The sequence below is a fragment of the Triturus cristatus genome, chromosome 6 (assembly GCF_964204655.1).
Source record: "Triturus cristatus chromosome 6, aTriCri1.1, whole genome shotgun sequence".
Taxonomy (NCBI): domain Eukaryota; kingdom Metazoa; phylum Chordata; class Amphibia; order Caudata; family Salamandridae; genus Triturus; species Triturus cristatus.
Genome location: NC_140589.1, coordinates 1,534,659,921 through 1,534,687,162, shown reverse-complemented (window position 1 = coordinate 1,534,687,162; position 27,242 = coordinate 1,534,659,921). Strand labels below are relative to the sequence as shown.

The window sequence follows — 27,242 nt, the reverse complement described above, 5'->3', positions numbered from 1 at the left end:
TATGTCCCTGGTTCCAATGGAACCACTGCATTATCCACATTATTAAAATAACTAAAATAGCCGGAACAACCACTGCCTCCTGGAGCACTCGCTGTTGATTAACTATTGCTATCCAGACATGTGCAGATCAGAAATCTATAGACCTTTTTCCTGTCTAGCAGGTGAGATGCAGATGCTCAAGCAAAGAGAAAAGCAGAAAGGTTGCAGTCAGTTAATGAACGTAAGGTTATGGCTATTCTTCATGGAAGGAAAAATAACATATTTTTTTCTTTGTTTAATGTTCTGTTTGTGCCAGATTTGCTTTTTATAATGGCCAACTCAAAAATATGAACTTTGACTCCTCTGACCACTTTACTATCCACAGCCCATCTTGATACCGCGGACATCCACCAGGACCAGCCCCAGTAAATTCTTCTAAACTAAGGTTATAGATATAAAATAAAAGGTCGTTTTTATAAGACATGATTCTAATTGCACAACATGTTCTTTTAGTATTCATTGAAATCTGGCTGTATAGGGGCTCTAAATTCTGTATTGATGCTGTTCCTCCTGCCTTTTCTATCTGAAGAAGAGGCAAGCAAGCAAGTCGGGCGAGGGAGAGCGAATGCCATCTATTATAATATAAACCTTCAGATTTATCTAAAAGGTCAGGGACCTGGTTCAGTGGCCTGGAGCTCTTTACCTCCTACCTCTACATCTCTAGGTTATCCTGGCCTTAAAATGTTTTGTTCTCCATGACGTAGCACATGGGCTAATGCTGAACAGATGTCTTACATTCACTATAGAGGTGTACCAGTACAGCACAAACCCAAATAAAAGTAGGGAAAGGGCTCTTCATATAGACAAGTAGCAGGGACATATATACCTGCCCACCACCCCTAAAAAAACACTAATGCAGAGAATGTCATAGTACAGAAAAGCAATCTTTAATTTGGTAAAAACAACAAGCAAAAAACGTAGTGAAATATTAATTTTATTTGTATGCTTTATTTGATACACATTCATGTGTCTTACGCCATTTGCACTGTCACATTAAAGTTACAGTACTAACATTCACTTTGAGGTACTTCATAGGTTTCCTTCTTTAATACTGTAAGCTGGATAGTTCCAAGTACTTTTCAAGCACACACTGGAAGCAGTCGCCTGAAATTAGGACATCTTATTACGACACTGTAAAAACAATTCAGTGCAATAATATGTAGAAATAAAAACTATTGACATAAATACTAATTTGAATATCATTTATCTATATTACATTTGGACATATAAACAGCACCGCTAATTAACATAACTGTACAGAGACTCTCCGACATATCTTCCAACAGCAATTTATGACGTTCATTTGCATGTGTTGTGCTTTTAAAACTTTAGAACATTTAGTGCCTTATGAATGGGGGACCTTTCCAAATTAAATGACAAACTACGCATGTGTGTCAAGAGAAAATCATTGCAATCAGTGACTGGCGTGATTACTTTTTTACAGTTCCTTTCGTGATTAATTTTGATAAATTTAAAAGGGACAGCTGTGCGACTGCGCCTTGCTCAGCAATTTAAAATTGTGCATCAGTTTCAAGAACATATATGCAGTTAATTAAATTGTGCATGGAGCTTAAATGTGGGAGTAGGATTCAGCATTACACTGCAGCAATATTTACATCTCAAAACTGTAAAAGGCCCATTAAATGGATACAAGGCATCCATAACATTTTATTGAAATGATTAAAAGATTTGGAAATATTACATATTAGAGTGTATGTCAAAATGGAATGCTGTAAACATAAAAACCACGTGTAAATTGTCTTGTATGGCTGACTTTATTGCCACTTGATTCTACTCTCCATAAAATAGGAATATCTAGAATTCTATGTACACTACAAAACTTTTTTATACGTATGTACACTTATACACATTTACATAGGGATGCAGTTCAGAACTCCCCCCCCCCCCCAACTCTGTTTATAGGTCTTTTAAAAAAGTGCAGAAAAGGATTGTCAGATTAATGACAGCATGGAGAGCTTTGATATCAAGCTTGCTCGCCATCCACTACATTTTGCGAACAGAGAGAGCACATTGCATGGACAGCCTCTGACCAGGCAGCAGATATGATTTTAAAGAGAAAGCATTGCAATTTGTAGTTTTCCAATGGACCAGACACTCTGTGTGAGTTCATTATGGATGAATCAATTAATCCAATGCATTTCTTTAAACTGTAACTTTGGGCAGATCAGCTTTATGACAACTTTTTAATAACCATTCTTTCCTTAACTACTGTGGTAATCGTCGTAACACCAATCCAGAAAGAAAATGCTGGCTTTACAATAAGACCAATACTTCGTCTAAACTCTTTAAATCTTAATAAATTGAAAATCCGATTGCACTGTGACAGCAAACTCCTTCAAATTGGCTGAACTTAAACATAGTGTTTACCACATACATCAAACACACAGAATATTTACAGTGGGTCTGACATCAGTTGTACATACGTCAGTGACTATACACAGGCCTGATGGAGCTGGGCACTGGCAAATCAGAAAGAGTCAATGAATTAAGAGTACAGAATACACTAAGCAAGCAACTTATTTTCTCAAGTCTCTCTCTCTCTATTTCCCTACCAGCAGAAACAATTTAAGGAACAAGTGACTGGAAGTTGGTTAAAGTAACTGCCCAAACGAAGCTTTGAACAGACAAGTTACAATGAACAGTTTAGTCAAAGTAAACATCAGTTTTTGAAAGACAATCCAAAATGCATGCTTGCAAACATGAGTAAATGAGTCTACTTGGCTGCGCTGCTAATCTCAATTTTTTGGGTCAAACAATCTTGTGGGTCTAAAGCAGAAGAATGCTCATGGTCCCACATAAAACATTTACAATTTCCTAGGACAGAAGTACAGAAATGGAGCTTACTTCATAAACACTGTAGTTGATAGAAATTCTAGAAAAAAGGGCAATCACGTTTACCCAATCCAAGGAGAAAGTCCAACACCCAATAACGTAGGCCAAAACAACATCTGCTTAACATGCACTATTTACTTTCCTCAACCTCTTAGATGAGCTGAGACAACAAAAGGAATTACTTGTTTTGTTGGTTAACTGACCAGGCAGAAAAAGGTGCTGCTCTACTTCTCAATACAAAACATGGAAAACTGCCATCAAGGTAAGCAAAACTTTAGGGACTGCAAGATGGTGTTCACATCTAGAAATGTATGTGGAGTTATTTCCTACTCTAGGAGGATGTGATTAGCTCATGTTTTCATTGTGTGGGCGTGCCAAAATAAACCAAGAGATTTAAGTAATGATGGTTGCCTGGTTGTGCTATAACTTAAAAGAAAAATGAAGAGGAAGAGCACAGCTAAGTACACCATATAAGCAAGAAGAAGCAGAGGGTGATGCAGTTTCTCTGGTTAAAGGAAAAATGAACTTGAGCTGCAACTCTACCAAGAGACCTGGTCTGTAAAACTACCTGAACACATGGGCCTATCAGTCTTATTCTCTGGCTCCGCCAAGAAGCTGTACATTGTGAGCGCAGGGAGTAGGAGACTAGATCCTTGATATTGGGAAAGAAGTTTAAGTATCAAATGCAATGTTCTTTTTTTAATCTAATGATCTGTCCTGAATAAGTCTAGCCTTTCAAGAACATTTCAAAACAAACTTTAACTAAATAATTGTTATGAACACTCACATCCTCTGCTTCTGCATGACTGAAGAAGACTAGGTGTTGATACACTGAGCAGCTAAATCTCTAGATAAGTATCAGTTAACATACATGGCACGCCTGATGAGCTAACACAAGACTGCGGTGGTCAAGTCAGAGTTGCATCTAAACTAAAGGGAAGAGTAAGTCACCCTACAAAACACTGCATGGCACCTCAAACCAGGGGAAATCTAGGAGGCATCTGGCAGAAATACTGAATATAACTGATAAGCCTATCCTAACTGCTTACAAAAAAACTGACAAATGCAACTTTGAACATTTGAAACCCTCAAGAGTAAAATAAGGATTCACAAGAGATCTAGAGAACTTTGCTCAAACTGTAAGATTGAAAAATAGAGCAAAGAATTCTTCTGGGATGGGCTTGGTAGCATCAAGCTCAAGGAACATTATGAGGAGATACATAAAGCAATCCATTAGAGATCTTTGTGTGGAGGAAGATGGGAACATGCAATCTCAAAAACTACCATGAGTCAATTTAAAGAAGCTAGTCATTATCAAGTAGAACAATGAGAAAACCATAGGTAGTCTCATCTGAGAGGTATGTGTGTGAATCAAAACGGAGGACTTGAGCACTCAAAACCCCTGAAGAGTCAGCAAACTTCAGCCAGGTGCAGGTGATAGTAGGGAATCTGTAAGTGGAATTTATGTATTCTTTACCATCATTAACCAAATACTTTAACTCTGCTAGCTTAAGAAGTATGCATGGAACAAAAGGATTCAGTACAGCAAGAGCTACCTCTGGAATTCAACTGTTACATGAGAGAAGACATTGTCAGTCGAAAGAACACCTTTTAACCCAGTAAAGAACCTGCTTGTGCACATCCCAACTTGGGTTGCATGTTTCTGTGTAACAGAAACTAGAACACAGAGCTGCCAATGGAATAGAAGTTTTTGCGGAAGACACGTCTTAAAATAAAAGTTATATTTGCACTCTTTAGTATAAAGAGTAACTGCCTCTGTATGCATTTGTGGGTCTATTAATTGCCCCCAAATGTATAAGTAATGTTTGGCCATGACCTTAATGGAGTTGCCATACAGACTGCTAGCTCACCAATAAGATTACTTACCCCACTCAGCAAGCTTTACATATTTGCTGCCATGCCCTTCTTTATGCTTGCTATATGGTACCTTGTAAAAAGAAAAACATTTAAAACTTAGCTGTAAGTGTTGGCTATCTCTAGAATCAACGGCAACTACAAAGTACTGCCACCTTCTTTGGGAATTTAGCTTGAATGGTTTGAACTCCAGGTGGGAAGGGAGCTTTGTTAAACTGGGGATACTGACTAGGCATCTGGTAATACATTTCTTAAAAGACAGCCAGAAGTAAAAACTGAATGAGGTGCAAGGGGTTTGTGTCTTTTACAACCACATGATTTGGTACACTGCACAGATACTTCAATCTATTCTGACCTGTTCATGCCTATAAATGGGGATTCATGATTTTTAAATCTATAACAGTTCTTACTGATCAGAGTACAGCAATCCTGTATTAGATTTGACTTTTTCCTCCTTTGGTGAACTCCATCAAGCACTCCGAGACTCCTGTCAGATTTTCTCTCTCCTTATGCTGGACGGCACTTCAGATGGAGAACAGTGTTAGTTCAGGGAAAACGGGCAGCTAAGAGAGGCGTTTGCGTTTCAAAGGGGTTTTTTCAGGCAAAGAATGCCAAATTAAATAACAATTCTCAAATGCAGAAGCCAGCTACTCTGAGCCTACTGAGGAAAATAACAAACGCAGTAGTGTAGTTTTTTAGTCTTTTGACCCATGGAGCAAAAAACCAACATGCAAGGCTTTTCAAGGTGAGTGGTTGGGCGGGACGATAAAATAACTTTACACTTCTCGGGCCTAGAAAAAAGCAGACCACAAAGATCATTCCATTTTATATCACCTTGGAAGGCAAACAACCAAACTGAGGAACACATGAGACACAGATGCTGGCAAGTTGCAAAGTGCATGCACTGAACCAGCTGTAGGAATACTGATATGACTGAGTATTTATTCCCAATTAAGGTAGTAGCTACAGTGAGATCCAAGAAAGGCAATTTTAAGTAAACGATTTTACAAAACATTCTGATAGGACAGCACAATACTGCATTTTGAGCGGCTAAACCCAAAGATTACGGTTTATATACATATCAGCAAGAGAGCAGTAGGTAAACTATCTTTGAATGTCCTCCGCATTGGACAGAGGGGGCTTGATTTTAGGGGAATTTAATTCCGGTGTTCAAAAAAGCAATTTGCTAACTCTTCTCAAATGTTATTCTGGATTACAGATAGAAAAATTAAACACAGAAAAATGTGCAACATTATTATCTTTTAGTAGTATTGCTACACCACACATTTCTTATTAAATGCAAATTCAAAGTGATTAATACTTAAACATTTGAGGTAAGACTAAGGAAAGAAATTTCAATTCTTAGCTGCATAACACAAATATTTTTCAAAGCAGGTACCCCTAACATCTATGAAATAGTCTAAAGGGTTCTTAAATAAGGCAGCATTGCAACGTTCAATTTAAATCACCTTTCATCGGGGACACATATCAAGCAACAGAGTACCATGTGGATATTTTGTTCAACCTCATTCAACATTGCCATTTAGTCTTTCTCCACTCCAGCTCTTGTTGCTTTACTGTATTTAAAATCAGACGTTATCCTGCGATACCTAATTGCAATATTGTTTTTTATACGTTTTCATACATTTTTTGAAGTTAACTAGTAAACCTCATAGGCATTTTGTTGGTGAAATCCAAAATTCCCATAGATAATTAACATGCCAATAGACATGCCAACGAGCCGAGTCCTTAAATTGAAGATCAGTAACTTACTTTGCAACACAGAGCAACAAATAATCAAAACAGTGTACGCTCAAATGGTAAGGCTACCTATATTTATCAATGCCAGACCCAAGTACTACTTTGTCAACTAAGAATTCAAGGATTGTTCTCCTCTAAATTTGTGCTTCACTAAAACACCCAATTGGGTTGAATGTAGCTGTGCCAATTAGCTGGATGGTAAGAATGCACAGAAGAGAAGAACATTAAAAAACATACATATGGAAGCAGTCTAAGGTGCATTCTCAAATATATAACCACAGGAGTTTGTCGTAGTAGTGTACAACTGCATGCTGTCGTAGTTTTAACAGACCAAGGTGCACAGAGAGAGCCAATGTAGCAACAGTGGGATGCTTTGATGGAGACATTAGGCTGCAAGATTTAAAAAAAACAAAAAAACTGTCAAATTACTATTTTTTTTTACTTTAATTTTGGCTTTTTGAAACTAGAACATCTCACATTTTATGTGATACTGCAGTTGCACCAAAACAAGGAAGATCAGATCAGGAAGGATATGCACCATTTATGCATTTCCAAAGCACGTGTCAATAGGTCATCCTCCAAGGTGAGGGCATCTACTGTCCCTGAATAGTCATGAAGGATGAGTAATGAGAAAAACAAATGAAACTGCTAGGTTAACTCTCAATATCACAGCAAAAACCTGCACTGTAAGATTAGAAGGAGCTCACTGAACAGTCAGACCAGTCTGAATCAACAGTTTTAAATGTCATTCGAAAGAAAAAAAATCTGTGAAGAAAGTGACCCACGGATTACGTAATGCAACCGAGGTAAAAGGTATATTATTCGTTTTTTTTAGCTGTTGTCCAATATGAAATGTGTCTACTCAAAGCAAAAAAGACCAGCAAGTGTAGCACACACCATTCAATTGTCTTTCTGAAATATTATCCTTGCAGCCATCTCTACTTGAGTTCATTAAAGACTTTTTAGAAGAAATACACCAAGAGGAAGCTATCGTCAACAATCTAACAGGTGGCATAAAATATTGTTTAGAAAAAGGAATTTTGAGACTTCTTTCACATCACTATTGAAATACCGGACAAAAATATTTACGCAAACTGTGCACTTATACATTTGTGACATTGCAGCCAAAGCTAACTCTAATCAGTAAACTGCCACATAAGATAAAATGGTCTTTGGTTCGTTTCCACCAGCAAATCTATGTGGTTCTGTAAAAAACAGGCAGCATGAGCAGATCTAAGAAAGCGCACTAACATTTGTAGAAAACTACTAAACCACATGCAGAAACCAGAACAAGCAATATGCCTTGATTTCCCTTGTTACATACTTGCTTAATGCACTACCGCAAATGCTTTATCTGCAGGTGGGTGCATTTTTTATTTTTCTTGCATTAATGATAAAATTAAAGAGTTAGTGTTTCGTGACAAGGTATCTGGCTATCATTTTTTTTCAAATTTAGAAACTGTTACTTTGCTGCAAACTGAAATGGTTGGTAAAGTGTCAGAAAACACTACTATGAATGTCCTAGAAAAAACAAAAACACCACCCAAAAACATATGAACAGGGTGGCATACGAAATAATTAGCAATTTAATTATTTAAAGTCACCTTTTGTGCCCGTTTCTCATTTCTCAGTACAAGGAGCCTTTGAAAATATCGCTATGAGTGCGGTATGGATGTGGGTGGGCCTTGGGCCACCACTATAGTAACCATGTCAAAGCTTATAACGTAGCCTTCTGGTAAAGCACGTTTCTTTCTATTCCAGAAACTATTTAAATTACTACAGGTCTTTACAATCCTGCAGTTCAGTTACACAAAGGCCAATTCGTAAGCAAAATGGTCACATACCACAGTGCTTTGGCATTTAATTATGTGATGGAAAAAAAGACCTGCTGTAGAAATAGCTTCATTTAGTTAGTTTTATTATTCAATAATCTTGAAGTTGAAAGGCTAGGTATGGAGCAATAAAAACACTTTCAAATAATTATGACCATGTAGAAAAATGAATGCAGCTTTATCTCTGAATAGGGATAAATAAATAAAAATTTAAGGGCAACCAGTGAATAATATTGTACTCAACAAAGCATTTTCTTGATCCAATAAGGATGCATGATATGCGTAGACTGAAAATTGAAATGCACAATTTTTATGCCTAAATAAAAGCAAAAAGGACTAAGGCTAGGATCCAAATGCCCAAGGCATTCTTGGACTAAGTCTCTGACCGAGGCCCATGTGTCTGGGTGGAAATAATGTTTTTGTGTCCAAGGTAAATTTTCCAGATTCAGGAGGTCTAAAATGCAAGCAGAATCTTCGGTCTAGACATTCAAAGGCCCTACAGGAATATCAAACAACAGCTTCCCAGTAAAGAGCGATTGCATGTTTAGATTTGTTTGTGTGAACACTGACTGTCACACTGCACACACTTTAAATTGGGCCATAGGGCTCATTTTTATCACATGCCTCCTAATCAATGGATTTGCAGACCTTCCCAGATAGAGTCCTTAACTTTACTCCTGGTGTTCTACAAAAAGAGTTGTGACCTGTATTGGTGATTAGCAATATCAAGAGAGGGATGCAGCATCTGTCTGCATGTTCAGATAGGCCCACTGCAGTGTCTTTACACACAACACTATGCCAGCCTTATCACTGAAGTGCATGAATAGAGTTGTGGTTTAATTCGGACCCCATGTGCCACTGTAATAATTAATCTACTCTCTACTGAAGCTACTGAAGGTTGCTAGTCGCTGAAGAAGCGGATCTAAATGTCATACCAAACTCTCTCAAATCTTTATCAAGCATAGAATATGAGCTCTGGAATTTGCCCTCCTTGAACTCCAGTACCATTGGTACTGTCAGAAGAACACTGAAACTGGACAGTTACTTTCCCACACTGGACTTCAGTCATTCCTTCTTGCCCAAAGTAACTTAGCTCATTGCTATCCAGGATTACACTAGCGGTATAAAATGTGTCTGGCTCTATCTGGACTGGATATTCAAACCACACAGGGAAAGTGTTGCTGGATCCATCAGAAAAATATTTACTCAAGTTTTGTCCTAAAATAACACCCTGCCGTTTCAGTTCAATTTTTGCGCTATATTCAGCTGATCCACAACTGGAACCATAGAGACCAAAGCCAGCAATGAACACTCGCTTATCAACAGCGAACTGAATGCTATCACATCGGCCTCTGTATCGCCACTGGTTACTGCGGTAGGCACAAGACTGGAAACGGTGGCATCGTTGAGGAACAAGGCCTTTCCTGGCTTTGCTTACAAACTCTAGATCTGGCTTTTTAGCAGCTGTGTACCACAAAAATATATCATTGGTTTCCGTCAGAGTCAAGATCCCGGACTGTGCAGCGCCATTTGCAAAATCATCAAGTGCCATAGTAGGAATACGAATTAAGTAAAGTGCTTTCCCTAGCACTTTTCGTTTATTGTCTATAGAAACAGTCATGTCTTGCCGCTGGCATTCCACCTCAGCCCAGTTGAGTGCTGCCTCAAAAACAACAATTTCTTTGGCATTCAAGGTCTCTCTTTGGAGAATACTTTCTAATGTCTGAAAATCAATGTCACAGAAGCCTTCAGATTTTAGAGCCAGTTCCGCCTGTGCATCAATTACTTCCCAGCAGCGCTGGGTCAGATCAGGTTCTTCAAAAAGACAGCTCTGTGAGAGCAGGACGCAAGCATTCTTTGCACTGAGGCTAGTTTCCAGGAAATTAACACATGCTCGTGCAAGATGAGGAACAATGTACTTCTTTGCAGCATAAAGTGTTGCCAATACCGTATCAGCCGATAAGTCAATTTCATCGCAGTAGATATACCTGGAAAAGTAAGGACAGTTGTATATTAGCACAGAAACAACTGCTTTCACCAGCCAAAAGACACCCCCCCCCGAAATAAAACAAAGTAAAGATTTTTTGCAAAAAAGGAATTGCTAACAAATAATTGTTGTAAAAGCCTAATGTCTATAATATATTCACTTGCAATACATAATTGTGTATTGTACTACCTGGTCCATGCCGCTACACTAAAACGTTTGAAAACTCAGTACGCGGGTAATCACTCCAGGATTTCTCTAATGTCACCCGTCAAGCATAATCTCTCAATTGCTAGTCCCAAAATGCTCTGGTTCTTGCCACATTCATCTATGATATATGAATACACCCTTCCAGGATTCTTGGCCTAGAGGTGATCGAGAGTAGAACATTTCAAACAAAACAAGTTGAGTTTCAGCGTCATGTTTCCTATTAGGATTGCACAATAAACAGCCGAAAATGTCCAAGAGACATTGAAAGCAAGATACACCCAAAGGGTTGAGATGAACAGAATGTAAATATTAGGCTGGGTTGTACAACATCACCTTGTCTTAAAAACTCGGAGGAGCGGGAGGGAGGGTGGGGCGGTGTGGGCGGCGGGGGGGGGAGAACTAATACTTTATTGAAATACAGCAAAAAACACGTTGAGAGTTCATAACTGGTTACCAGTTCAGGAGTGAATAATGAGAAATGGATTTGTGGGCATATACCAGAAGGTGGGTAGATGCATTTTGCAGCAACCAGAAGTAAACAAATTAGTGACAACATGTTCATGTGTTGTTTTTTACCCAGATTTCAGATTTACAAAAATAATGGACCATTACGTCCATCCGACTTTTCTACTACAGTAATTGTTGGAAACACACAAAACTCAGAGCCAACAAATGAGCTGCAGTAGAAAATTATTTTTCATCATGGGCCCATCTTGCAGCAGTTCATATGGTAAAATCTAATGAATAAAAAATGGGTATGAAGAAAAAACAAGACGTGGAGAGTATTCAACATAAAAAATTAACCATTCTTGTGATGAGGGTTGCTGCTGAATTTGGGCTCGAGCTCAGCCACTACTCAGAACTTCCTGAAAACTAGACACCAAGGAGAGCCCAGGATAGTGGCACTTTCATGGATCACGCCTCCATTTCTTACCCAGAAGGCCATGCAAACCTCAACCTTTGGCTACAATCATGTATTTTCTTCATATTTCTGTGATCGAAAGTTCTGTAATCTGCAGGGAACCTCAAACGTTTTACCACTCAATGTTGCTACACTTTTGCAGATAAAAACAGTACCCCCCACTTTTTTTGGCTGGGTCTAGTACCCTCTCCTACCACTACCCTTCTTTTACATTTTTTGTTCCTTGGGGTCTTGTGGGATTTCTCCCCGCACCTTGTTTGAGAGGTGTAGATTGGGGATAAATACCCCTTAACCCACCCCCTCCACCCCCGAAGACTGTTGTGTGGAGGCAGAGCACTCCCCTCCCAACAAACATTTTCCTGATGTTTAGTGTGTTAATCTCTGGTTGGGACTGTGGTCATGTGGTGATCCTCAAATAGGATCCACTCAGGAGAAGTAGTGCTGGAAAGGGGACATTTTCTCCTTTTTAGCACTACCTCTTCCATCTTGATCTCTGCTCAGGGAGAGTGGAGATATGCCTCCCAAGCACTGATCAAAGTGAAACTAGTTGGCGCTTCATAGCACTGAATGGTTTTACTTTCAGAGTTAGTGTGCTGCATATCAGTGCTTGGAAAAAAAAATTTAAGATGAGGAAAGTGCTTCTCACATTTGGAAATGATGCTTTATAAAGAAAATATTTTTAAGTACCAGAAAGGTTTTCTCGGGGAAAGCAGTGGACAAGACATTACCTTCCTCCACATTCCATAGATAATGCGGAGGATGTGAAGGTCTTATCCTCTGCAATATACAGGTTAAGCCAGTGGCACTCAATGACATGAAGTATGCATTGCACCAATTATAGTACTCTGACAAGTAGGTACTCTTGCAAATTAAGTCAGAATGGGATTCCACTTGTGAAACTATGGAACTTAAATGCATGTGGTCAAATGATGGAAGTTAAATACATTAAAGGTACCAAAAAAGATGGGACACTGAGGACCCTGGAGGCCATCAAAGTTGACATTCTGAGGATAAAGGTAGTAAGGCAACAAAGACTGGACACATACTTGAGAACAAATATTGTTAGTGCCTGTATCTATCAGTTCACGTTCTTCCAAATAAGATGAAAATGGCTTAGTTAATGACATCTTAAGCCACTTGCATATCAATGAAAATCATGTCTGTGTTACTCAATATTATTACAATTACCCATGACCACCACATGTCTGCATCCAATTGAGGTCCAAAGCCCCCTGGTAGTGACTAAGCTAGTCATTAGACACAAAAGATCAATCCAAGCAGGTCCCACACTTACAGAGCTAGACTAGCTAAGAGATGAAGAGAGAAGGACTGATCATTGATAGTCATCAGATCCAGTATCTACGTTTTCAATAAAGGAATGACCAGTGCCACTTCACAATTATTTGTAACCAAAACAGTCAATATTGATTGAATTATTATAATTGTTACTTTGCTATAGATTTCACCACGTTACGAATATTTGTTAAGCAATAGCAGGACATAGACACAATCCTTAAACTCTCCTTCTACTGCAGTCCAATTGGACCTGAACAAGAGGGCCAGTGGCACAAAAATTAGCATGCAAGACATCCAACTGTATAATTATTTGTTTACTTTTGCGGACCAGATCTATTACAGATTTACATGCAAAGTCTCCAGGGAAGTAGTCCAAAACAGGTTTAATGCCGTCTGACATACCTGAAAGTCTATTCTGGCACAGGAATCTAGGTCATACTGATGTAGGAAGGAGTATGTATGAACAATTTTCCATATGGTGACACAGCTTATATAAATGGCTTTGGTGGAAAGCTTTATAAAAGAGCTACCGCAGCAGCTTTTCATCTCAGAAGATCTATGACTGTACAGAAACCAAGCAGGGTTAGATAAATACTCTATTCCCCACGCAGGCAACTTCAAGTGCAAGCTCAATATCCTTTAACACCAGAAGCAGCACGCGATATAAAAGCAATAATAGATTAATTGCAATATCAGGGCTTACAAGGACCTTGTCTTTCGCCACAGAACATTCCCCTTCCCCCCACGGCCCCCTATACCCCCGCTTCCAAAGCTAATTGAGTCTATAGGATAGTTTTAGACTATAGAAATTTGAACTCACATACGCAGTACCAAATGCACACAGCAAACAAACCTGGTGCGGAAAGAAAATACAAAACAATCTTGGACATTTCCAAAGGCTTTTTTTAGTCAGAACATAGAGCCTAAAAGCCAGTATCTAACTGCCTTTAGTTTCGACAGGGTGCAGTCCTCGTTTCGATGTTTGCCTATGGGCTATAAGAACAGTCCTGCCTTATGTTCAGCGCGCATCACTGAGAACTTACAACCAGATTCTGAGATATTGTCACACATTGATGACATCTATTACAATGATGATTTATATGTACACCTAATTATGGGGGACAGAAATGTAACAATATTACAATCACATGGTTACAAGATTAACTTAAATAAATAAAGATTGTCTACCTTACGGTGACCTTCCTTGGGTACAAGTTATCCAATGATGACAAAGGTCTGGCTTCTGATTCCCTTCAGAAGTGTGCTACCTTGCAGCTTCCTGATACACTGAAGTTACAATCCTCGCTGGGATATCTTAACTTTGGACAAACTTTCTTGCCTCACTATGATGAGAGAGTGAAACACTTGTATGACTTAATTTCCCTCACGTTTAAAGCAAAACATTGACCGAAAACACACAATGATATCTTGTACGCTCAGCAAGCAGACATGCTAGAGACAAAATAGTTACAAACTAGGGATAGTAAGAGCAACTTAGTGTTCACTGAGTCCTTTCCAAGCCAGTTTATACGTATGAGACCTACAATGAGGGGCAGACTGTTTCTAAAGCATACAAGTCCCACTTGTATTCTTCAGACAAAACATGTTTTGTTTCCACTGAAAAAGTTCTTACAGCTGTATAGACCGCAATTTTGAAGAAGCACCCTTTGGCAGAAGAAAAACGAATGATTGTGTTTTCTCCCATACCGGCACTAGAGGCAACCACTAAAGCAAGCATTCGTAATGCTTGCGCACTACACTCTAGGTGGGTGCAGTGGGCCTCTTCTTTTGAGTGCAGTGGATGTTGAGTTTCAGTATGATCCCACTCTTCGTACACACACTTTTCTCCAATATGAACAGAATGTTAGTCCAACTCAACAAGCTTTACCCACTGAGTGTTCTCAGAGTATGTTGTATAGAACTGCTCTGCTCAACCACCCGTAGGAACACAAAAAAAGTACTTTGAAGCCTGCACAGCAGTGCAAGTGTAGTGAAAGATGGTCAATTCTGTCTGCAGAGCACCCACACTAAGATCTTACACGACAGCAGTGCGCAACATGCAGAACTTCATGCCCTGGTACTTGTATTAGAGAAGGCTGGTGTTAGACCTGGCATCCTTGGCATGGTTTTCCACCAGTCTTTTTGCCTCTGCCTCCTGAATTTTTGCTGTGTGTTGGATTTATTTTTTGCTGGTCTAGATGCTTTGGGCACTTTGCCTCTACTGATCAGTGCCAAAGTGCAAGTGCTTCCTCTGTAAATTATGAATATGGATTGGTGTTTCCATGATTGGCTTATCTGACTTACTTCTAAGTCCTGAGTACAGTGGACTGTGTGCGCCCAGGGCCTGTAAGTCAAATGCTTCTAGTGGGCCCGCAGCCCTAATTGTGCCACCCACACAAGCAGCCTTTCAAAGAGGTCTCAGACCTGCCACTGCAGTGTTTGCGTGCAGACTCGCGTTCCATGTTGACCTGGCAAGTGCACCCACTTGCTGGGCCTAACCTTCCCTTTTATTACGTGAGTCACAACTTAGGTAGGCCCAAGGTACCCCTGTGGGCAGGGTGCAGTGTATATGAAACTTAGGGCATGTACTGTTGTGTGGCATGCCCAGATAGTGAAATACAGTGCATTTCGTTTTTCACTATTGAAAGGCTATCTGTCCCATAGGATACAATGGTTGTTTATTTATAACATCTTGTAAGTTTAACTTCCCATTGAGACAAGGTAGAAAGTTGCAGTTTAGTATGCCTGAACTCAGAATATAAAAATGCATCTTTTAGTAAAGATGATTTTTATATTGCGAGTTTGAAAATACCACTTTTAGAAAGTAGGTATTTTCTTGCTTAGTCATCCTATGTGCCTCTGCTGGTTTGTGGATTGATTGTCTGGCTTTGGAGTGACAGGGACTGGGGATGTGCATTCTCTTCAGACAGCCACTGGAGGGGTTGAGGAGTGTCCTGCCTTTCCTGGATGAGTCAAGGCTGGGCTGAATAGACCTTGGCTACATTTAGACTAGGGGGAGGAGATTTCCTTTCACCTGAATGGGCCTAGTCTGCCTTACACACAATACTGTCTCCACCTCCTGCCAGGAAGCTGGACCAGAGAGGACAGAACTGGTTTTGACTGAGCACAGAGCCTCTCTGCCACCAGAGAACAAAGGAAAATCCTGTATAAATATTGGGACCCAGAACTTTAGATTACTTCTGGACTCAAGAGGAATCTCTGCCAAGAAGAAAAACTGGGAAAGCTGAAGGAGAAGTTCTGCCCCTTTGCGGTCTGCTGTCTGGGGTTGGCCTGCAGTGGCTGTTTCTGCCAAGGAGAGGACAAAGACTTTGCTGTGTGCTGCATATCCTGCTTGAAGAAGATCTCCAAGGGATTTAAGTAGAGCTTACCTCCAGTTCTGAAGTCTCAGGGACACAAAGACTTCACCACCAGCTCTCCTGAACTTCCTAGCTGCGAGTTCTGATCTGCCAAGAGGTGCCTGTTCCTGTGTTGGGCCTCTGGAGGTTGTTCCTGCTGCTGGGAGTTGGAAAAGAGATGCAACTTGAGAAGCTCGACGCATCCGCACTCATTTCTGACGCATCGCCGCAGAGGAAACCCACGCAGCGCCTGCCCGCAGCTGGAGAACTCGCCGCACGTCAAATCCCATGCACCGATCTCCAAAGTCCGAGATCACCACACCGATTCCAACGCAGGTCCTGCTGTGCGACTGCAAGAACCGACGCATCGTGAGACTGTGGTTGGAGAGATCAATGCAGCACCGTTGCTGCCGCATCGAGAACTGACGCATCCCCCAAACCCCATGCATCGCACTGGGGCACCAAGTCTACATCAACGCCCGGGCCGCAGTAAGAAACTAACAAATCACCTCCCCACACAGTAAGAAACAGACATATCACGTCCACTTCAGTAAGGAACCGACGCATCAGCTCCCCTGCGTGGCAGTAAGGATTCAGCGCATCACCTCCCCTGGAGTAAGTAACCAAAGCATAACCTTCCCCGGGCTAACGGAACAGATGCACCACCTTCCATGCTGGTGTTTCTGTTTATGATTTTGATGCATCCAAGGTACTTTGTGTTGAAAGTGTCACATCTATAGTTTGCTATGGACAGAACTGTTTTTATCTTCTAAAAAGCCATATTTGCATAACTGTGTTGGATTTTTGTTGATTTAGTCTTGGTTTAGATAAAGATTACTTATTTTCTAAACTGGCATGGTGTTCATTAATAGTGCTTTGACTGTATTACTGTATGTGTGCACAAATGCTTTACACACTGCATCTGAGATAAGCCTATCTGCTTGTGCTAAGCTACCAAAGGGGAGAACTGGGTTTGACTAAGGGCGTAACTTCCTTACCCTGACTAGAAGCAAGGGTCCCTACTTGGACATAGGTGCAAACCACTGCCAACAAGAGACCCCCATTTCTAACAGCTGGCCCATCAGTACCCACACTAATAGTATCAGATGTGCCCTTCTGTGTGAAATGGTAGTGCTCCTTTGCAACATTGGTGTTTGAATGGATCCAATAATTCAAAGGGAAAACCTATTAAGAATAAACGGCTCTGGAGAAAGGCATCTATCTTACAAGATAAGCTTCCATTGGCCCATGTGAGGCACTCTTTGTGGCATCGGCATGATGGGTTTCATGCCAGAGAGAGAACTATGCAGCTGACTTCACTGCCAAGCAGCCTTAACCAGATCTCAGACAAACATCGATACAGATATAATAACAGCCATATATGCAACCAAAATAGGTAGAAAGCCTCCTGTGGGCTTTCCTTCTAAACATTCCTACACTCTTAATTCAGACAGCAGACAGCACTCATGTGGTTACTCTACCAGGAGCAAGATACAGTATAATTCCTAATAGGTTATCTAGATTAGACTTAATCAGGGAAGCACAACAGAGATTGGCATCTGCACGTGCGGGGGTTAATGAAACCATGGCAATGCTACAGAAACACTACTGGTGGTCTCTTATGTATAAACAAACCAAAGATTAGGTTAACATGGTATCTGGCAGCAGATGACACCATCTACTGTTGGAGAAACTGTGAGGAGAGTTGGCAAAGATCTTCTAACATCACCTTCAGGGTGATTTATTTGAACCACAACGGCTTGATAAATTCTGTTAACCAATGTAAGTATTATATTGGTAGCAATTGATTCATGTCCTCGATTCCTATGGGTGTGACCAAAGAGAAATGCAAGTGAAGTAAAGGATTTCAGTGACTGGTAGCGATGGGAGCAGTTCATTCAGTTAATTGGCACAGCGTTTGCCTCCACGGCTTAAAGCCTGCGCTGGGAGTTTTTTGCAATTCAGCAATCCATTTCAAGCAGAGTCAAACAGACTAGTCGAGCGTGCTAACAGCTTGAGTAAACAGGCCTTGACTGCAAGGGTACTAGGTTCGGGTCTTAGTTGGTACCATAATCGGTATGGAATCCAGAGAACATGAAATAACTTGCCTACACGAGTATTGGGAGGGTGCACTTCGTACAAGGTACTCTTCAGAGTTCCTATTTATGTGCCTGCCCTAGATAGTTTTGTGAAGGTGGCAGATGAATAAAATTTTGACCTGGAAAAATGTTTGACCTCTTAGATACTCTTTGAGATAGTCAGAGACAAGCTGTCTATTGTTAACCAGTCTGAATACGCCCCCAGCGAAGAGAAGGTTGTAATCCCAGCTGATGGTTGTGTACCTAAAGTAAGGGATCTAGTTCGAGAAAAGATCCACAGCAAGCAGATTTCTGAACTTTCATACAAACCATGTTACAGTCCTTCGGGTAAAAGGCAAAAGAACGGTCATCCTTCCTCCTTTGTCTGGTCAAGGAGAAACAGTCACTTGTCCATTAACCATGTGAAAAAAGCACAATGCTGCTGATTCTATACAGCCGACCATCACAGGCACCGAGAAGCATTCAGAGTAGAAACTCTCAGGATCTCTCTACTCTGAATGAAGTGCCCCTTAAAGAGAGCAGTAACATTACTAACTTGAGTTCCCAGTCAGGGCTATTTGAACACACTGCATATTCACGTCTACACAGAGCAATGAGTTTGACAGGAGTCTGATGCTGCCATCACTACAGTTGCAAATGTTAATGCAACTCCATGATTTATTATGTACTTCCACCAGAGTCAATATCAATTGAGAAGATGCCTTTTTGAGAAACAACTATTTATGAGAAGGACTCTGAACTTTGCACAGAGGACTTTTCACCACGCTCTAAAGCCACTGTATGCCCAAATAATTTTTCTTGTTTATCATGGATTCCTTGACAGATACTTGATTCCACCTTGGTCTTATGTTTGGATCTCTGTAGGAATGTCTCTTTTTTTTCTGTGGCTATCAATGGTGATAGTCATTCTACCGCTACGGAGTGGGCATTATGTTGATGAAAGAACAATTGCACATCCTGCGGTTCATGAATTGCAACAGCATCTTTCATCCCACAGAGCTTAAAGACATCTCTATGCTGCAAACATCACAGTTTATACTGTGTCCGAGGACATATCTTAGGAAAAGGTTCATTATCAGCAACTGGGACCCAACTACCATATGTGTTGAAACTTGAATTCATTCATCAATTTATTTGAAACAAATATTCCTGGTTCTATTTCAGTTGACTGGGATATAGAGACTGGAAATCTAAAGAGGTCTGAGTTATCCTCTTTTGAATGCACTGAATTATAAAGAAATGTATTGTTTTCATCATTAGGCACACTATTACATACATCGCACTAGTTACACCAGAGAAGTATACACTTATACACAATGGGAGCATTGTGAGATTCTGCCTCTTAATAGTCATCACATTTTATTGAAGAGATTTCCTTATTTCCAGAGCAAGGACAGGTCACATCCCTCAGCTTTTTATTTTTACTAAGTCCACAACAACTCCAGAAAATGTAATCACGACTAAGAAAATGATCTACTCAGATGCATTTATTGAAAGGTTGGATAAGAGTACTGGAAGGAAAAGGTTTAGGAGTAAAGTATTTGTGGTACAAAATGTTGGCAAATTCAAGCAAAACAAGCCTTATTTTGAGCATGCATTAAACCTAAAGGAATGGGTTTCTTTAACAAAACTATCCAGCAGACTAACAGTCTAGGGTGTGGAACCATGAAAGATTTAAAAAAAAAAAAAACCCATCTATATCAAAAGTTAACTTAACCTAGTTTGGAAACTGGTAAACATAAATGAACATTTCAGATCCTGAATATGATCTAGTATGGAACCTATAATTCCGCACAACTCCTTTCCAACACCCCTGGTCCTAAGGCTACTCACCATGATTCGCTATATAACTAACACAATAACACATTAAAAACCACACACACACACACACACACGCATAGTGTGGGAAACCTATGCCAATGACAGCATATTCTGGTCTTCCGGCTGTGAATGATAAGTGAAGAATACATTTATTTTTCTAATTTCCTCCTGGGACCATACCCCACTAGAAAAATTTTTTAATAGCAACAGGAATATATGTTATTTATAACAAATGGAATAAATACTCAGAAAAAGAAGGAACTGTGAGAATTGGACAGAGCGATCAAGAAAAACTGCAAACAGTTTTTAAAGTTATCGACAATGGCATGCACACACTTTCTAAGAGTATACTCACTAAACAACATTACGTTTTCAGCCCTACATATTCTCAAAGGGAACTTGGGTTTATTACAGCATGTCCATGCTCAATTTAGAGCTATTATACAACTAAATTGGACCTTACAAACACTATGATCATGATTTTGTGCATTGCTAAGTTCTGAACAAGACATACATTTTTTAGCCTTTTCATTTGACCTTAACACAAGAAAAAATGGCTAAAAAAAGATTTCATATACACTTTGCTGAGTGTCGAACAAATGGAAGAAGTATCATTTTCAGTTAGTGACAATCCACCTATTACATGGATGATATGGGATATTATTCCTCTACCCATTAACTTTTCAGTTTCAGGACTGTGAGAAATATCAATATTTAGGCTGGTACGAAACTGTGCACATTTCCCATCTGTTCCATTTGTGGAAATGTAATTTTTCTTACAATGTGCTTAAAGAAGATGACCCTGCATTTATTAGTACTTCCAGCTGCAGAAATCCTCTAGGTAACTCTCTTCTGTGTGATAGAATTTCCTTGCATGGAATGTGTAGTGCTTTGACGCCTGGGCTAAGTTGTGTTTTATCAGTTACTTCTACTTCATCCATTCCCACGCACCATGAGCTAAGGAATAATGGCTCTTATTTTATGTTAACCAACGTTACTTGCTGCTGGTTGGAACCTGGGCAACGTTTTGTGTTTAAAATTTCTAGAACAATACAAAGCTGTGGATAAACCTTGTACCCACCACCTCAACATGAAATCAGAAAGGTTCCTTGGCCTAATATGGATATGAGGCATGCGTTTTGATTAAATTAACAAATTGGCTGTTGTGCCATTACGAAAGGAAGTTCCTTTGACTACTGTAATTTTATCACTCCTTATTCTCCAGTCTTTTTGGAGGATTGCCAAACCTTTTACTGCTTATCGCCCATAGTATGGTCATCTCTCTCCTGATCCGACAAGGAAATCGATAACACGAAGTACACTTATCCAGCCAAACAGAGATGCTGAGAAAACCTACCACGCTATTTGGGACATGCTTGGCTTTCAGAACTTGGTAAAAACTGGATGCTGGCTCTTTGTAAAATAGATGCTTCACAAGTGAGACCTGTGTATTTCCTTGACGTAGAAATGGTCCTGTAACCGCTGCAATCTCACCAGAGAAAATTCCAAACAATACATCTGTTCCTACTTCAAGATTCTAATTATGAGGAATACATTTCACCAGTCATTCTTTGACAAATTGCACAAGGATTGGCTTGAGCCACTAATGCTATCTGAGCCTCCGAGTGAAGTACTCTCACCATCAATCAGTGATTTGGAATTGCAATCACTTGATGGTCCATCTAATGTGCTAGTCAATGACAACAAGCATGCATTGGCTGGTTATCTTCAGGAACCCACGTATGCTGCATGTGAACTTGGTGACTTCGAAATGTCCTCAGAAGAGGACTGAAAACACCTTTTGATTCAACAAAAAATATGCATGGGAAGGGGTGATTCCGCCTATGCCCATGTAGAGGCTGTGCCCGAAGGTGCTGCAATGTATTACAAACAGAGATCTATGAAGCCTTGGTGAGATACCTAGAGGGCAACTGGGGGTCCACAGGAACTAGAGCTAACGAATTGGACGCACCGATGTTGGTACTGAGAGGAGACTGTCTTTCTAGAGCATACAGCATTAAGTGACAGTTGGAAAGGGAGCTGAGGGACCGTGATGATGCACTGGCTGGTGCCCAGAGGGCAGGATTGGGGAGACCCGTTGGCGTAGGGCAGATTGTTGGAGGCCCAGAAGGAGGTGGGGGAAACGTGGGATAGGCTTGACAAATTTACATTGAGGAAATATCGTCTGTTGTTGCACAGGGATGGTGATCGCCCAGGTTGCCTCCTGGCTTAGTTACAGGGAGAGCCCCATCTCTCCAATTTTATCGTTGCAGCTGGAGCATATTCGATTTGACATGACTCAAACCATGATCAGAAGGGAGCTACAACAATATCCTGGCCGGGTGTATGGTCTGTGGGCCGTCTGGGACAGATCTGCAGTATAGGAGTTTCTGAGGGGGTTAGAACTGAATGTGTTGGAACCAGCACAACGAGAAATGTTAGACCTGGCATTGACCAGAGATGAGATCGAAGAGGTTATTAAGGGTCTGCAGAGGTGCAAAGCCCTTGCCCCGACAGCTTTCCACTGAAGTTTTATGCTACTTATTCTGATGTACTGGCAGAGCACCTGCTTGAGGACAATACCGAGGCGTATGAGAGGGGCACCATCCGCCAAACCATGCGGGAAGCTCTCATCATCATGCTCCCTAAGCCGGTTTGTGAAATTGAGGAAATGGGATCCAATCGCCTGCTGTCAATGATCAATGTGGATGTGAAGGTCCTCTCTAAGATCTTAGCTGATAGGTTGAGAGTGGTAATTGGTCAGCTTATACACAAAAATCAATGCAGGTTAATCCCCCAGAGGAGCACCCATCTAAACATCTGCAGGCTTACACCTCATGTATTATGTACGGGTTTCCAGACCAGAGATTGATGTTGCAGCACTGGATATAGAGAATGCATTTGACACGGTTGATTGGGAATACCTGTGGGCTGTGCTGCCTTGATTCGGCTTCGGGGTGCGGATGCTCAAATTAATAGCCCTGAGATATTCTGAGCCCTCAGCCAGGGTCCATATAGCGAGGTAGCAGACAAGACCATCCCCTTCCCCGCTGCTGTTCGCGCTGGCAATAGAGCCACTGGTGCAGCATTTGCGAATTGTGATGCTGGGCTGGGGTATACAGGTGTAGGGCACTGAGCATATAGTGTCCCTCTATGTAGATGATACACTAGTACATTTCAGGCGCCCGGCACAGGCAGTGCAGATTCTTACACTGCGCACCTTTGCAGGATTGTCAGGCCTCCTGAGGAATATGGACAAGATCCCTATTGCGGGATGGACAAGAGATATTGCAGGCCCACTCTGTGTCCTGGGCCTGCGCTGGTAAACAGAATGTTTTTGCTACTTGGGTACGCAAGTGGCACACACAGCAAAGAAGCAGTATGAATATAATATGTGGAGAGTGGTGGTGCTGGGGCTAGAGGCTTCTGGAATAAATTGCCTGTCGGTCACAGCTAATGTGGCAATTGCAAAAATTGTGTTCCTACCTCGCTGTCCGTATGAGATGCAGAACATGCAGTGTCCTATCGCTCGATCGACATTTAAGAAATTGGACAGCCTCCTGGTAGGCCCTGGTCTGGGCATGGTAACCCACTAATTTTGGTAGGTGACAGACATGCAAAGACATTTCAACAGACTCTTTATTTTTTGCTTTTTCTTTTAAAGCTGCATTACTTTTAATTGGCATATTCAGTATTATACCTGATCTGTTTAATCGCCAACATGCATCCCTCTTAACTGACAATTATTATAATAATTTATTTTACAAAAACCTTTTATATATTATAATGTTTTGAATATTATATTGCATGAAACCTGCAAGACGTAAGAAAGTAGTTCCTAGTATTTTATGTAATCATGCCTTTTTATGCATCTATGTTACATATGTATATGACCAATAATATGAGCTTGTTTTAAATATATAATTGTATGCCATTATCTTGAGAGCATGGATTTCCCTACAAATTAGATTAATCCCTATACATATTGCTGCACAAATGACGTCAAAATTCAGACGTACAAGCTGGGGAGGACGTAATGTCCATAAGGCCCAACACCTTCTTGAGTAGGCTGAGACTAGCATTTTCTCTACTTCTGCAGAATCATTGACATGTCTGCTTTTGTCGCAGATGTTGTCTGGCCTTATCTTTCCAAGAAACTGTCACAGTGTGAAGTAATACAGACAATTACATCAATAAGACATAAGATGCAACATCAGTCCGGAACAAGTTGTTTGTTGTGTATTTCAAAGCGCAGACAAGTACAATAATAAATAATGTAGTCTGAATTTACATGTTTTTGCCTTTTTAAAAAAAAAATAAGAATGCATCTAAGACTAGCATCTTGATGCATATAGGTTATGTCAGAGATGTCTAAGATTATGTCAGATATTCTCATATTCGAGAAGAAACAAGTTACTTACCTGTAACTTTGGTTCTCCAGTATTGTTAACTTTCATAGATTCCCATAGCTTGTATCATTCCCCGTCGTCGGAATGGGAGTCTCGGTACCCAAAATAACATAGCAGTATGTACAAAAGAGAAAGAAAAAAGGCCTAGGCCTCATTCCCTTTTGTAGCATATCTATCTAGAGACCAAAATAAAGCAACAACCAATCAGATTAGCCTCACCCCACAGAACCTTCCTGAGAGAACCTCAGAGCCTCAGATTTTCGTAGCCGTTGTGTAACAGTACAACCAAACCTGCCGAGGGCTGAGCTTTCCCAGGGGAGGAGGGTGGGCGCATGGGAATCTATGAAAATTACCAATACTGGAGAACCAAAGTTACAGGTAAGTAACTTGTTTCTTACTCCAGTATTGGAACTTTCATAGATTCCCATAGCTTGTATCAGAGTAGCTAGCCTTAAGAAACACATTTTGCTTCCCTGAGACATCTCATTCGCCATAACTATATATCACATTACTTTTTTTTTTCTTTAAATATAAAAGTACCATGCAATCACATAAGAAAAACACATAGCAAAATGTGCAAGAACCATAACAAAGGAAGGAGGGAAGAAAGGAAAGCTCACCACTCAATGGAAGAGGTTCCTCAGGACTGCCTGGCCCACAGCCGTGTCTTCCTGTGCCAAGGTCTCCAGGCAGTAATGTCTTGTGTGCACGCTGCTCCGCAGATGTCTTTAATCTGGACCCCCGCAAACAGAGCCGTAGAGGAAGCCATGGACCTTGTCGAAGGAGCTCAAATACTGCCCTCTAGAGGCTTGTCCGCTGCAGAATGACAGACCTGTATAGCACTGGAGATCCATCGAGCAATACCCTGCTTGGACAGGGGTAACTCTTTGCGGGGAGCACTGATGCAATGAACAATTGCGAAGATTTTCTAAAGGCTATAGTACAGTCCAGATAAAATTTCAAGCACCGCTGCACGTCCAGCGAATGAAGTGCCCTTTCCGCCGGTGTAGACGGCTGAGGAAAGAAAGCCTTGAGAATCACCGGCTCATTTAAATGAAAGTCCGAAGGCACCTTTGGTATGAACTTTGGATTAGTCCGTAGAATTACTGTATTCCTTTTGAATTGGAGGAAAGGCTTCTGGATTGTAAGAGCCTGTAATTCCCCAATACGTCTTGCTGAAGTGAGAGCAAGAAGGAGTGCCAATTTCCATGAGAGGAATTTCAAATCCACCTGATGAACCGGTTCAAAAGGAGGCTTCATCAGCTGGGTGAGAACCAAGTTCAAATGCCATGTGGGAGGCGGAGGCCTCACTGGAGGAAAAACTCGGAACAAGGCTTTGAGAAATTGCTTGACAATTCTAGAGGACCAAAGGGACGGCCCAGAGGCAGTGCGTCTGTAGCGAGAAACTGCAGCCAAGTGAACCTTGATGGACGAATGAGCCAAACCTGCCTTAGCCAAGGACAGAAAATAAGGAAGAACTTGATGAGGCTGAGACGAAAAAAGGATCCACACTTTGCTGATGGCACCAGATGCAAAAGCGTTTCCATTTGAGACGGTAAGTCTTGTTAGTGGAAGGGGCTCTAGCCTAAGAGAGAACATCCCTTATTTCGTTCGAGAGAGGAAGATCTAGGAACTCTCGCTGCTCAGGAGCCATGCTGAGAGGTGTAAGGAACGAGGATCCGGATGCCAGATCTGGCCCTGGGACATCGTGAGGAGATCCGGAATCATCCGTAGAGGACGTGGAGGGACCAGAGAAAGAAGGTGAAGCTCCATGAACCAAAACTGCCTCGGCCAAGCCGGGGCTATTAAGATCATTTTGCATGGTTCAGTCTTGATCTTTCTGAGTATCCTCAGTATTAACGGAATGGGGGGGGGGAAAAGCATACACAAATGCGCTTGACCAAGCTATCGAAAACGCATTCCCCAGCGATCCGCGATGGTGAACTTTGCTTGCGCAAGACTGGCATTTTCTGATTTCCGGGGTTGCGAAAAGATCTATTGAAGGTTTGCCCCACTGGTAAAAAATGTCCTCCAAGACCATCTGGTTTAGTTCCCACTCGTGGCTGACGGATGAAAGCCTGCTGAGCCTGTCCGCCTTTTCGTTGTGGACTCCTGGAAGGTGTTCCGCTGTGAGCGATATTCCGTGGAGGATCGCCCATTCCCAAATCTTCTGGGACTCCTGCGACAACAGAAGAGATCTGGTATCCCCTTCTTTGTTGATGTAATGCATGGCTGTGGTGTTGTCCATGCAGACGAGAACCGCTGAACCCTGCAACCGCGTCAGAAAAGCTTGAAGAGCCAGACGAATCGCTCTGAGTTCCAGGAGGTTGATATGAAGGAGGCGGTGCTTGGGTAACCAATGCCCACTGACCTGCAAGTCCTGAAGCACCGCACCCCAGTCGTCCAGCGAGGCATCTGTTGTGACAACGTGAGGAGCTGGATTGCTTACGAAGGATAGACCTTGGGATAAATTCTCCTCCTGTGTCCACCACAAGGTGGCATCCCTCATTGACGCAGTAATCACCACCTTGTCCTCGAAAGAGCCGTGAACTTGTTGCCACTGCATGTCTAGTTGCTCTTGAAGAGATCGCATCCGTAATCTGCAATGGGGTATCAGAGGGATGCATGAAGAGATCACTCCTAGAAGGGATTTGTAACGGCGTACTGAAAGACACTTTCTTTTTCTCAACAGATGAGCCAAGGACTTCGTTTTTCTTACCTTTCGAAGGTTGGAGAAGCCTTGTTGAGAGACGTGTCCAAGATAGCCCCTAGGAACCGTGCTCTC

The 27,242-nt window shown here is 41.2% G+C and overlaps 1 protein-coding gene across 2 annotated transcripts in view; it reads right to left on the bottom strand.

Annotated features, from left to right (window-relative positions):
* Positions 1–957: 957 nt before the first annotated feature.
* The window catches only part of BTBD3 (BTB domain containing 3), a 91,411-nt gene continuing 65,126 nt past the window's right edge, over positions 958–27,242 (bottom strand). For both annotated transcript variants that reach the window (XM_085612693.1, XM_085612692.1), the window contains one exon: positions 958–10,348. In XM_085612693.1, coding sequence (XP_085468819.1) covers positions 9,316–10,348 — 1,033 coding nt within the window. In that variant the 3' untranslated portion in view covers positions 958–9,315. The remainder of the gene's footprint in view (positions 10,349–27,242) is intronic.